Below are 13758 nucleotides of genomic sequence, written 5' to 3' on the forward strand. Positions count from 1 at the left end.
TAAATATCATTTGATACCATTTATATGTACAATATAAAAAAATGATACAAATGAACTTATTTACAAAACAGAAAGACTCATAGACATAGAAGCTAAACTTATGGCTACCAAAGAGGAAAGGTAGGGAGAAATAAATTAGAAATTTGGGATTAACAGACACATACTATTACATGTAAAATGTAAACAATAAGGACTACTGTATAGCACAGGGACTATATTCAATGTCTTGTAATAACCTATAATGAAAAAGAATCTGAAAAAAATGTATATGTATGTATAACTGAATCACTTTGCTGTATACCTGAAACATTGCAAGTCAACCATAATTTTAGAAACAGAACATGTGCGTGGCTACAGTGCAAAATATATCTCTCATTGTTGGTGTTCAACACCTGTGATAAACACAACTCTAAAAGACTTAGCTTTCTAGCACCTAGGCCCATGTTTTACTTTTCCTGTTTAAATAAATGGACAGGGTTACGCATTTTGTGTTATCTTCTGAACATGCTTGGATATGGGAATTAGATAAAGCTGGGTTCGAATTAAGATTCCATTAGTTTTAGCTGTATAACTTTGAGATGATCTCTATTTTTTATTATTATTTTTTTAACGGCTGTACCTGCAGCATATGGAAGTTCCCACGTCAGAGGTCCAATCTGAGCTGTAGCGAAGGCCTACCCACAGCCACGGCACACTAGATCTGAGCCATGTCTGAAACCTATGCTGCAGCTTACAGCAATGCCAGATCCTTAACACACTGAGCAAGGCCAGGGATCAAACCCACATCTTCACAGGGACAATGTTGGGTCCATAACCTGCTGAGCCACAATGAAAACTTCTCCAAATTTTGATAATAATTTCTTCCTTGTGAGATAGGAAGATTCAGCAATCTACTGATTTGAAAATACTAGACAGAGTTTGTACAGTCCAGAAAAAGGGTAAAGAGTCCATTCAGAGGTTACCAGCCTCTAAGATAGCCACCTAACCATTCATTCACTCATCCATTTCTCCATCTATTGACCCAACACATAGCTTAACATCTATTATGCACCAGTCACTTTGTAAGGTATAGAACAGAGCAAAGAGACCTGGCACCTGATCTCATGGAACTCTGAGTTTGGTAAGAGAAATAAAATATCTAATTGATATAAATGATAAAAAAGTGCCATTTCAGAAGACATAGGGAACGCAGAGGGAAAAAGAGCTTTGTCTGAAGAAGCAGGATTTCAACTGAGACCAGATGATGAGCAGGAAATAGTCATGACAGATTGGAGAAGGAAAGAGTAGGATTTCTTTTTTTTTTTTTTCAGACGATAATCATGACATATGCAAATGGTCTGTGATGGAAGAAACTTAGCAAGTTTGAAGAACAGACAGGAGCCCATTGTAGATGAAGCACAGAGGGTGAGCATCCAGAGCAGTGAGAACTCTGCAAAATTTTAAGCATGGGATGTTTATGATCATCCTAACAGAATATATGTGGTGTAGAGATTGGAAGGGGGTAGGGGTGGGGAGGGGAGGCAGGTATGCAGGCAGGTATGTAAGAATGAGATGGCAGGAAGACCAAAGTGACTTAAGAGGGACTACAGGAGCAGAGGGTGAAGATGAGGGGGCTGGAATGAGGCGAGAGCCTCTGCATGAAGAAGTCTGAACACCAAGACACGGTAGTGAATAAGGTATTGACTATGAGAGAGCTCTGAAATGTCCTAAGCACTGTGCAAAGGTGACATTTGCATGGCATTCACAGGGGATGTCAGAAGGGTGAGTTAATAAACAGCTCCTCAACTTCTCTGTCACCCTAGACTGTTTACTGACACCAAACATGAGTTCCCTGTACCAAACATGGGGGACCACTCAAAACACCCCAAAGAACTGGAATCTCCCTGTTGCAAAGTCTCTTCTGCAAATTTAGAATTTCTGGGTGGCAGCACCCTGCCTTGGAGATATTAGTTCCCTGTTTCTTTCCATATTTGTGCATGAAGCAAGCGCATGGGTGCTCTGCATCAGCTCTCCCTGGGACTGCGGGGGCTTGGTGCCTTCCTGAGGATCAGACAATTCAGAGGGGTGTTGGGGGTTCACATCCCAGCTCTGTCCCTTACCATGATGGCTCTCATCCTAGAGTTTCAACCTGGCTCACCTACCTTCCCCTGTGTGATTCTGAACATGTTATTTAACCTTTCTCAGCTGCAATCTCCTCCTCTGTGAGGTGGGGGAAATATCAGTACATGACTCCTAGGGTTGTTGTGAGGTGTCAAAGACATCATTCATGGAAAGTTCCCCAACAGTGGTTATCACTAAGTGGAGGTCAGCCATCGTCTTTATCATCAGCAGCAACAGCACTGGTTTTCTAGCCAAGCCTTACATCCACCTTCCCTTCTGGATTAATTACAAATGGCTTGATAGGATAACAGATAATGTACAGGCCAGTAGCCAGGCTCCTATAGGGACTTGATAAAACCCCACCCTCCCCATCCTCTCAACAAGGGTCCCATTCACCCTGAGACTTTCCTGCCTGCAATCTTGAGCAACAGTAAGGTTTAGCCCACTGGTCCACGTTAGAGAGAACTTGACGCCTCCCCATCTATCACTGTGGGCCACTGCTGATATTTGATGCTACTTCATTTTCTACCCTCGGTCCTGAACTGAAGTGGGAGAGCAACAGAAAAACAAAAATCCTTTATTTGGTATCACTTCACCAAAGAGTCATTGTTCATGGTAACCATGAAGACCAGTTCCTGACCAAAAAATAAAAAATAAAGTAACTTGGACGGATGTTAATTAGAAACAAATTATCAAAAGAGAAAATTGTGTACTTAAAACCGTGGCAACTGGAGTTCCCGTAGTGGTGCAGCAGAAACAAACCTGACTAGGAACCATAAAGTTGGGGCTGGATTCCTGGCTTCACTCAGGGATTAAGGATCTGGTGTTGCCATGAGCTGTGGTGTAGGTTGCAGATGCGGCTCAGATCCTGAGTTCCTGTGACTGTGGTGTAGGCCAGTGGCTACAGCTCCTGTTCGACACCTAGCCTGGAAAACTCCACATGCCATGGCTGTTGCCTTAAAAAGCAAAAGATAAATAAAATAAAACAGAATAAAATTAAATTAAATAAAAATAAAAATAAAATCATGGCAGCTATGCAGATAAAGACCTGGCTAACCTATGAACTATCATTGTGATGGGGTAGTGGGAGAGAATATACAGGCCCCCTTAAAAGTGTAAAATAAATTTAAAAGTGAATAAACATGGCAGTACTTACCAAAACTGTAAATGTGTAATTTGGAATTACAAATATGTAATGTGTACCCCTTTAATGCAGAGATTCTGCTTTTAGGCATCTGGTTTACAGAAGTTGTCTCAAATTTTGCAAAAATATATATGCAGGTGTGTGTGTGTGTGTGTGTGTGTCTTTGTATGCGCACACACATACAGGGATGTTTAGATGCATTGTAAGTGCAGCAAATTGAGATAATGGCCAGCAAAATGGGAAGTAAAACAAATGCTGGTGTGTTTAGTATGGTCATAGGATGGCATCCTGGACAGTTTTCAAGAAGAAGACAGGTACGCTGGGCTGACATGGAAAGATGCTTTCATACATTGTTTGGTAAACTATGAAATTACTGCAGAATGATATAGATGGCTGAGATGGACGTATTAGTGCATATCTGGGTGCAGAATGCATACATCTGTATATCTATATTTATAACACACACATACATATATATATATAAACACATGCGTATATAGTCTATATATGCACATGTTGGTAAATATGCTAGAAAAATATAAATCAAATTATTATCAAAGCTTTTGGGTCCCAGCAGTGGGATAAAATGGATAAGACAGTGGCAAGAATTTTAGTTATTGCTTCATACAACTCAGACTTCTTCCTTCCTCTTTTCCTCCCTCTCTTTCTTTTCTTTCTCCTTTTCTCTTTATCTTTCTCCTCCTCTGTCTCTCCCTCCTACCCGTCCCACCCCTCTTTTACAAATAGTATGCATTTCTTTCACAGTAATAAAACAAAATTAAGAAAACCCAATATCCTTTCAGCCATCCCCTACCCTGTCCCTTGATAAAGTGATAAATTTGTTATTTTAATTTCCTTGAGCTTCCATGCATAATATTCAGGAAAGGGAAACATAAATTTAAGGATGGATAAGGAGAATTGGAATTAAAATGCGCCAAGTTTCTGTTATGCACCCAATGCAGCATTGAGCAGTCACGTATTGACATGATTAAATTCCTAGCAACTTGCTAAGGTGATATCAAGGGTGATATTCTATTTGTGATACCTAAGAACTTCTAAGGCACAAAACACTAACCAGCAAGATGGGGTGCCAGTCATCATCCTGGAGAAGCAGTCTAAAGCCACCCTGTTCCCGGAAGGTGGGGGCTTCGAGAGGGCCCTTGAGAAGGGCTGGGATAGCCAGGCAGCAGCAGGGCACCCAGGGGCAGGGGGGGCGGAGGCACTCAGGGAAGTGAGCATCTTATTGACTAGCACAGAAGGATTGCAACACTTAACAAAGGGTATGCCCATGTGGGTGTGTATCTGCTGAACATTAGCCTGCTCAGGACAGTGCTGTTGAGGTCTGGGAGCTCAAGCTCTTGTCTCTTGGTAATGAAACATTCTCCCTCTGCTCTCCAGACTGCCCCATCCACGATCTGCAGATCCAAGCTGCAAAGCAGGCTGATGGCACTCAAGTATGATGAGGCAGTTTGAATCAACGGACAGATTCTAAGTGTGAGAGGTGCAGCTGGGACTAGCCATTGGCTATGGAATTTCAAAGGCCTTTGGGGTTCCTCTACATGGGCTGCCCAGCCTCTGATACCTGCCCACTCTGGAAAAAATGCATAGCAGTTGCCAGGTCCCCCCTTAAAAGAAAGTCTCATGGTTCTCTACAAGGGTCACCCGAGGCAGCAGAAACACCTTTGCTCTGAGCTGCTGCTATCACACATTCCACAATCTATTAGGAGAATCATCCCTCCTATGTCCAGGCAAGCGGGCCCAGGAACTCGGGGACCAAAATGCTTCAAGTACAACCCCAAGTTGCCACCTCCCCATGGTTAGGGTGGCCATTATCCTGCCTAGAGTCAGGGAAAGTGGAAAAGTATGTACGTCCTTGCCTAGGTCCCCCCGCCCCCACCCTAACCCCTTATTGGATCTAAGAGCAGCTGGGAAACAGTATAAAATGAAATGCTTGGTTTTATTTCAAATTGCACTGTGATTTAAAGCCAATCCAGAGGAACATGAGAAAAATAATGTGGTCAGGTGAAAACAGATGAGATGAAGGCATGGATTTGCAGGTGGCTGAGAGGTTCACCACGGCCACACAGCCAGTGTACTCAAGGGTGGGGTTCCAAGCCAATCTCCTCCTTGCGGGTCCTGCCTTGCAAGGACTGGGTCTTATTTCTCATGCATTCATTCCTCATCCTCTTTAGATTTCTCTTGTATGCTTCTCATCTAAAGTTGAGATTTTAGAAAATAAGAATCTGCTTCTGTTACAGTTGAGATGGAATTCTGCTTGAAAGAACACCCAAGGGACAGGGTCATTTTTAAGCCATCACACAATGGGAGGCCTGAACATGTGCAGACCCTAGAGGACCCCATGGGGATCGGAAGCCAGAGAACCTCCCCCTCCCTCTCAGAAGTCAGTCCTCTCTATCCTTTGGCTTTAGTACTGTCCCCTGCGCTGTCTCTGTCATTCAAGAGTCAGGCACCTACCCTTCATGCACATGGATAACTGGAATGTCCAGCAGCTGAAATGGCAAGACTGTGTTCTCTTTCAGGAACATAAGACCCAAAAGGCCCTAACCCCCAGTGGCAGGGGCTGTCACCACAATGCCATGGGGGCTGTTCTGAGCATAACAGAACAGCTACAGCTATAGCAAGAGTACTTTCTGGCCAGGAGGCTGGGGCTCTTACCTGGATGCTGCCACATCCTTGCTGTGTGGCACGGAGAGATCCAGGAATATCTGAGTTTCACCTTACAGGTTCCTAGCCACCTCCCCACCTCCCACCCCCACACACCTTTCTTCTCCCAGGAGGTTTACTGTCATGCTTTCCTCATCTCTATTCCACCCTCTGGTACAGCGTGACCACTCTGAAGACTGATGATGTGAATAACAATAACAGAAGTGAGTACTGAACCTTTCCTGTGTACCAGACTCTTTCCTTGTGTTACCTCATTTAAGTTTCCCAACCACAGTGCAAGGTAGAATACTCGTACCATGGCCCTTTGATAGGAGAGGAGTGCATGACTTATCCAAGGTCAAAGAGCTAATAATGCTAGGAGGTAAACTCTATTTCTGTATCGTTCTGCCTCCTGGTGCAGAGTCTTTATTGCTATATTGCCTTCCAGATTGTTGGAGTCGGTAAGGCGGGAGGGAAGGGGAAAGGGATGAAGGAAAGGAAAGAGGACGGGGAAAGGAGGGAGAGAAAAGAGGAGAAAGGAAGGAAAGAAGGAAGGAAGGAAGGGAGGAGAAAAGGTCAAACAAGATCACTGGCAGTGACCTTCCTCCATCACCTTGCTTCCCCATTTTGAAGATGGTTTCTGTTCTCTGTCTGGAGCTCGGTGGAAGTGGCGGGGTGACGTGGGGAAGGAATCTGCCAGTATTAGCTGCTTCTTGGCTCTGCTCTGTTGGCTACTCACCTAACATCAATGATTCTTCCTGGGTTTTCATTCCCAACCACTGGCTACTTTCTGCTGGGTTCTGGTCATCACTACTGATGGCCTCTGCCAACCCTCTGGTTTCTAAGGTCCCCAGATCTGAGGATGGTAAGACAGCTTGAGGCCCGGAACTGAGAATTTTGGACTCTAACTAGTGCTTGAATTTATCCAATCACCAAATGACTGATGAGTTGTGTTAATCATTCAGTCAATAGGTATTTTCAGAGCTCTTTTAAGCCTTGGTCACTATGTTGGATGCTAGTGAAACAAAGATAAGGAACACTGCCCTTGCTCTCAAAAATCTCCAAGTGTTATAAATAAGTCATGGGGATGCAGTGTACAGCATGGTGAGCAGAGTTAATGATACCCTATTGTATATTCAAAAGTTGCTAAAAGAGATCTTATAAGTTCTCATCACAAGAAAAAAGGTCACTACGTGAGGCCATAGATGTTAATAGACATTGGGGTGACCATTTCTCCATATACACAAATATTGAATCATTGCGTTGTATACCTGATACTAACACAATGTTATGTGTTACTTATAACTCAATTTGAAAAAAATTTTTTAAATATCCTAGTGAGGGGGAAAGAAAGAGAAACTTGTTGGTCATAACTGATTATAGCTGATATGATAACTAAAACAGTAATAACAGATTATTACATATTCCTGAACAGTGATAAGCCCAAAGTAATTACAACCTGTTCCAGGAGCTGGAGGAGGGAGTGGGTCTCTCCTCTCAGCTACACTGGGGAAGGTTCTGCTGTGGAAAAAACAAATCCCAGTCTAGGAAAACCTCAGTGTTTGCAGTGCACTTGTCATTGAATCCCCACAACAAAGCTATGACATGGGCAGGCTGGTCGTTTATTCACCCATTTTCCACATAAGGATAGAAAGGTGGTAAATCAGACTGCAAAAGCCCAAATCTGGGTCAATGACAAGATGGGTTCTACCGTAGCCAAGAGACTTTTCCGTTTTAGACGAAAGGAGCAGGATGCTCTGGCCTGATGGCACTGCTCTCTAACAACCTTCCTCTCTAGGGTCATCTGTCTTGCCTGACACTCCCCATGCCTTCTAGGTGAGGTATTCTGCCAGGTAGGCACTGTAGGATGGGAAGAGATGAAATAAGTATGGACCATTCTTGTTCAAAGATGAGACATCTCATGAAAAAAAAACAAAAAAAAAACAAAAGATAAATAACACTTGCAACAGCAAAGAACTGGGGAGACTGTCGGTAAACCAACAGTTCCAAGACAGGAAAGATAGTGGTGGAGAAGGCCAGTAACACAGCCATTTCAGGGACGTGGGCAGACCATGGTGGCTGGCACTTTGAGGGAGGCTGGAGAGGAACACGGAGCTGGTCAGGGAGAGTCTGAGAAATGAGTTAGGACCGAGGGCCTGATGTCTACAAATATAGCTCTCAGGGACTCAGCACGCACCAGGTAACAGGCCCTGGCTTAGGTATCTGAACATATTTTTTAAAAATATATATTTAATCTTTCCAAGACTCCTTCCATGAAGAATCTGAAGCTTGGAGGGTTGAATTTCCATTTTTCCAAGGACATCCAGTAAATAAAGGAGATAAGACTTGAACTCAGAGCCAGACAAGTCCAGAACCTATGCACTCACCTACTGTATCGCTCTTCTCCCTCCCTGGGTTTCTAAGCTTGACCTAAATGTCTCCTTTTTGAGAAGTCCCCCGTGTCCCTATTTGCCCACTATGCATCACAGAAAGGCAGATCAGAGAGGCAACCCCTTAGAGGCAGAAGAGAAGCATGTAGAGTTCTCAGCTGGGTTAAGCAATGATGAGAGTTCCTCTTGGCTCAGAGAGAGGAGTACTTCAAACACTGGGACCCCCAGGCCAAACCTTTAACTCATCACCATCACTCAGTGTCATAAAGATAGGATGGGAAAAAGAGAACAGTACTTTTGTAGCATTTATCTACAGGAAAAATAGCCAGATCTCATCTATAAACAAGCTGGAGCCACAGACACTTAATAAAGACCAATATAAACACATCCTACTCTTGCATCCAAATAATCAACCATCCCCCAGCAGAACAAAGGGAATAGGTCTTTGTAACAGCAGACACAAAAAAGAAGGAGAGGAGTTTGGGGTTCAAAGATTCAAACCAATGCATTTGGAGTTGATAAGCAATGAGGTCCTGCTTGACAGCACAAGGAACTCTATCTAGTCACTTGTGATGGAACATGATGGAGGATAATGTGAGAAAAAATATATATATGAATATGAATATATGACTGGGCCACTTTGCTGTACAGCAGAAATCGACAGAACATTGTAAACTAATTATAAGAGAAAAAATAAAAATCTTAAAAAGAAAAAAAAATAAGAAAAAGAGGGAGAGGTTTTAGCCACCAAAAAGCTGAATATCAGACAGAGATAGCTGAAAAAAGGAAATGTGATCTCAAGCTGCATCAACAGAAGCACAACAGCCAGCAAGAAGGAGGTGAAAATTGCATTTTGCTCGGCACTGGTGCATTCCCAGCTTGAGGAAGAGGGGTGTCAGTTCTGGTGTTATGCTCCAAGACATGATAAATAAGAATGTCTGCCTAGAAGACAATGACCAAAATGGTGAAACATCCAAAAAATATGTCACATCAGACTAGCCGAAGAAACAGGGACTGTTTACTTAGGCTGATTTCCAAAAGGTACAGGGTAACTTTTTTTCCCCTGTAGTCAAGTTTCCCAAGAGCTGCCTTGGAGAAGAAAAAAATAAGATTCACTGCCTTTTTGGATGTGGAGGGATATGGAAAGAGGTTTCAACTCAGAAGGGGAAAAAAAAATGGCTAACATTAGTGTCTGGAAATGAAATGAACTCTCTCCTGAGTAGTGAGAAGGCCATCAAGGGAGGTAATCAAGCAACATGGAGAGATGTTGGACTACATAACTTCTGATGCTCCTCAAAACTCCAATTCCAAGAACCCTGGTACTCTCCACCCCCTGCCACCTCCCATCATCACTGAAGAACCAGAAAAGATAAACTCTGAAAATCCAACAGAAGTTGACCATAAATTAGAAATGGCTTAGCCCATAAGTCACTGCCTGTGTTCCCAACCACCCAGCACCTGTGCCTCCTTCCCAGCTCCCTGCAAATGTCCCCAGAAGGTGGGATGCGACAAGGAAGACTGACCTTTCTTCTCGAAGTCCCCTTTCTCTTCCCCGGAGCGGCCCAGGCTGTCCAGCGTGTGGGTCACCTGGCTGCCAAACTCGTCCTCACGCGAGACGTGGTTGGCCCTCCGGGGAGGATCCTCGTCCTCTTCGTAGTCATAGTCATCCAGGATGGGGGTTTCGCGGATGGGCACTCCGATGACGGAATTGTGGGCCTGCAGCCTGGAGGAGCGGAAGCTTTCCCGGGCCTGGGGACCCAGCAGCACAGAGGGGATGTAGTGGATCTCGTGAGTGGCTTCCGTGCTGGCGCTTTTCTGCGGGATGCGGCGGCGCTTCTGCCAGCGGCGCTGGGCATACAGCGCCACAGTGAACACCAGCAGCAGCAGCAGCAACGCGATGAGGCCACCCTGCAGCAAGTGAGAAAGGACAGAAAAATGGGTCACTATTCTTGGGGCTGGAATGCCCAGAGGGGTTCCTGCCCACCACACACAGCCCAGGTGCCTAGGTTTGGCTCTCAGAGTCTCAGGAGGCAGCACAGAGAATCAATTTCCAAACCTGGCTCTATCACCAACAAGCTGCGTGACCCTGGACAAATTACTTTACCTCTCTGAGCCTTGCTTTTTGCATGTATAAAAGTAAGTGAGAACCCCACCCTTCTATCTTAGTAAAGTTGCCATGGGGAGCAAAGGAGATGGAGAAGGGTCATGCCAGAGCAATGCAGGCTGCTAAATGCTGGGAAGAGTCAGAGCTGTGGCTTCACACACATGAATGTCTGCATCTTGACTCTGCCTCCCACCAGCTGAGTGACCCTAGCACATCTGCTCACACCCTCTCAGCCTTGCTTCCTCATCTCAAGAATGAATCCACTGAGGGCTCAAGAGATAGTAGCCATTCTTTCATCCTGCTGGGAGATAGCATTCAGTCAAAAAATTTATGCAAAAATCTACATTTTTTATTACCAGAAACACTAGTTTTTCAAGGTTGATTCCCAACAAGGGAGCCTGGGACAAAGTAGGTGCTTCGTAAATATTTGGCTAATGAATAAATGAATGAATGAGTATAAAAAAAAAATAAAAGCCTCTTTCTCGGGTTCCCTTAATCAGAAGCCTAAGGCATACTGAAGTTTATTTTTCTTTAAAACATCCACCTGGTAAATATTTGGTTGAGTCTGTACATCATACATTAAATCGGAATAGGCTAAAGTATTTATGAACATATCTCACATGAGTCACGAGACTCAGGATGGCTCCTACTCTGGGAACTCCCCCAGGGTCTGTATTCCCCATGGCACTGTCCAGGGCTTGCATTCTCCTCACCTCCCTTGTTTCAGAAGCATCTCCCATGAAGAGAGGCAGCCTCCTGAGTTGCTATCTGTCCTGCTTTCTGCCTTGAAGATTCAAAGCCATTTTATGGCGTCCCTGCTGTGTAAGCTCTGGGCTTGCAGTATGGGGGAGAGGGGCAAAGAAGTCAAGAGACCTGGTACCTGGGGGTTGTGTGGCAGAGCAAGCTCTGAGCCTCACTTTTTATGCTTTTGGTTTTTGATTTTTAGCTCCAAAGCCTATAGTCTTTCAACCTTACAAGGTGGCTGATTGTTCTTCCTTGACTATGACCTCACTGAAGGCAAGGACAATTTCTGAAAACTACTTGTATAACATCCAGCAACGATGGTAGAGGTTAACTAACCCTGAATATAGGATCTTGGTGTGGGGGTGACAGCTGGTTAAGGAGACCTGTTTAGGCCACAAAGAACATTACTTAACTAAAATGATTCAGCTCTCCTTCTGACTACATTTAAAAAATAATCTTTTTTGCTTTTTCTTTCTTTTTTTTTTTTTTTTTTTTTTTTTTGCAAGTCCTTCTGGTCACTAAGCTAGAATTTATCACCTCCGCAGGGGGTGAGGAGTGGGTGGTGAATGACTAGGAGATGGTCAGGTATGCAGGGACAGCTGACAGCCCTTGTCTTGACACTGGCAGTGAGTTACTGTGGGAGCCTCAGGAAGGTTTCCCTGGATGTCAAAACTTAAAAACAAATATTCGAACCAAACAAGGCCATAAGTATGTGTATTTATGTATATATGTGTGGGGGTGGGTGCAATCTGCTAGAGAGAGTGTGTGTGTGTGTGTGTGTGTGTGTAATTTATCACCACTGGAGCCCTAGAAAAACAAGAACAAATCCTTCTTCCCTCCACAGAACACACAAGAAAGAATGTTCTGCATCTAGAAATCATGTGTGACAGGGTATCACTTGTCAGTTTTTTGCATCAAAGATAAGAAAGGAAGGAGACAGAGGTGGGGAGTGTGAAGGGAAGAGATAATAGGAAAGGTGAGTGGAGTGAAAAAAAGGGGCAGAAAGAACACTTTCTCTTGATAAAAGCAATAGCAGGCCCTCTCCATTCTAATTTTACTTATTGTCATTTCATCTTCCAGATGGTCTTATGTGATGGGGATTATAGTTTCTGTTCCATAAATGAAATGAGGAAAAGGTAGTTCAGAGAGGTTAAGTCACTTGCTTGAAGTCACACAGGTTTTGATCCCAGGTCCAGCTGGATACAAATGGCCGGGATGTGGTAAAGCAGGGATTTGAACCTAGTTCTTTACGGCACAGCCAGTGGCTATTTGATAGCATCGTGATTCTACAGACCAAGGGAAAGGAAAGGAAAAATGAGAAGGATGGTGAGAGTGCACAAAGGAAAAAGGGAATCCCAGGATGGGAAGGAAAAATATTGTTTTCAAGTCCAGGATTCAGTGGATACATCATGATGTAGCCTCTTCAGAGAAACATTTAATTTTGGTCCACAGATGGATACCCTTGGGGAAATCTTCTGGCCTGACTCAGCCTTCCATCTTCACACAATTGGATATTTCATTCACTGCAAGGAGCAGGCACTGCTGGTTCTAGAACCCTTCATCCCTATTCTGCCCACCCTAATTATGGGTGTTTGGCCCTGTGGTCAGAAACCAGGACCAAAACTGACCTGGGAAGATGAGGCTTAACCACCTTGTCCATGGTAACCATCACTGCCTCTCCCCCCACCACATCCCAACAACCTCCCTGGTCACCTGTGCAGCCCTGGATCAGCTCATAAATCCCATAGGGAACTCCTGGGAGCCAGGAAGCCCCATCCTTTGCTTCCAGAGCCCTCCAGCTGTATCTGACATAGTGGGTAACCTCAGAGTGACATAGATTTAGTCCATGTTCTACTACTTAGAGGCTCTGTAACCTTGACTAGGTTACTACCTTTCAGAGCCTTGGTTTTCTCATTGGTTGCATAAGGGCAGTGCCACCTCAATGGGTCATCATGAGGCTACGTGAGATGCTTGTAGCATATTTAGTGCCTTGTGAGACACATATAACTGCTCATAGGTTGTTAGCTATTGCTACAGTCAACAGCCTTTGGCAAGTGTATAGTTAATGTTGAATGAATGAATGAGTGATTGATCTTCTGCCCCTAAATTCCCATTCTACAAAACTTGTCTTGGATCTCCAAATCCTTCTTAATCTGTACCAAACTTTTACATACACTCTTCCAATTACCTTTGGAATAAATGTATTCCAATTACATACGTGTGCATAGTAAGCATCATTGTCCTATGTTAGGGGAGGAAAGAGGCTCAGAGACAGGAGGTGTTTACCCAAAGGAGTGCAGCTGAGATTCAAACTCACTTCATCTTGGCTTCACAGTTCTGCCTGGGGTAGGAAGGGACAGGAACACCCAAGGCGTAGTCAGCCCCTGCCCAGCCTCATTTCTGCCTCCTCAAATCGCCTAGGCAATTTCAGGCACATATTTCCCATCACAGAGATCTTCCAGAAGGAGGTGACAGAGGGATACCACACACCTCCTGTACTCCATTTTGTTGGGGGCTGAACTTGAGAATCCCTTTAACCTAATGGTCTTCTGACTCATTGGATATGACCCCAGGCCACTGGATCCAGCTTCCCTTGGGGGATGCAGGCTCCC

General features: G+C 44.3%; 1 protein-coding gene across 9 annotated transcripts in view; it reads right to left on the reverse strand.

Moving 5' to 3' along the window:
- ASTN2 (astrotactin 2) overlaps positions 1-13758 on the reverse strand; it is a 915666-nt gene that overhangs the window by 698275 nt on the left and 203633 nt on the right. For all 9 annotated transcript variants that reach the window (XM_084993997.1, XM_021074505.2, XM_084993987.1 and 6 more), the window contains exon 3: positions 9822-10206. In XM_084993997.1, coding sequence (XP_084850123.1) covers positions 9822-10206 — 385 coding nt within the window. The remainder of the gene's footprint in view (positions 1-9821; positions 10207-13758) is intronic.

The sequence above is a fragment of the Sus scrofa genome, chromosome 1 (genome assembly GCF_054392235.1).
Source record: "Sus scrofa isolate SSC_HxYL_T2T_F1_AM1 chromosome 1, Sscrofa_HxYL_maternal_Yorkshire_Landrace_v2.0, whole genome shotgun sequence".
NCBI classification, from domain to species: Eukaryota; Metazoa; Chordata; class Mammalia; order Artiodactyla; family Suidae; genus Sus; species Sus scrofa.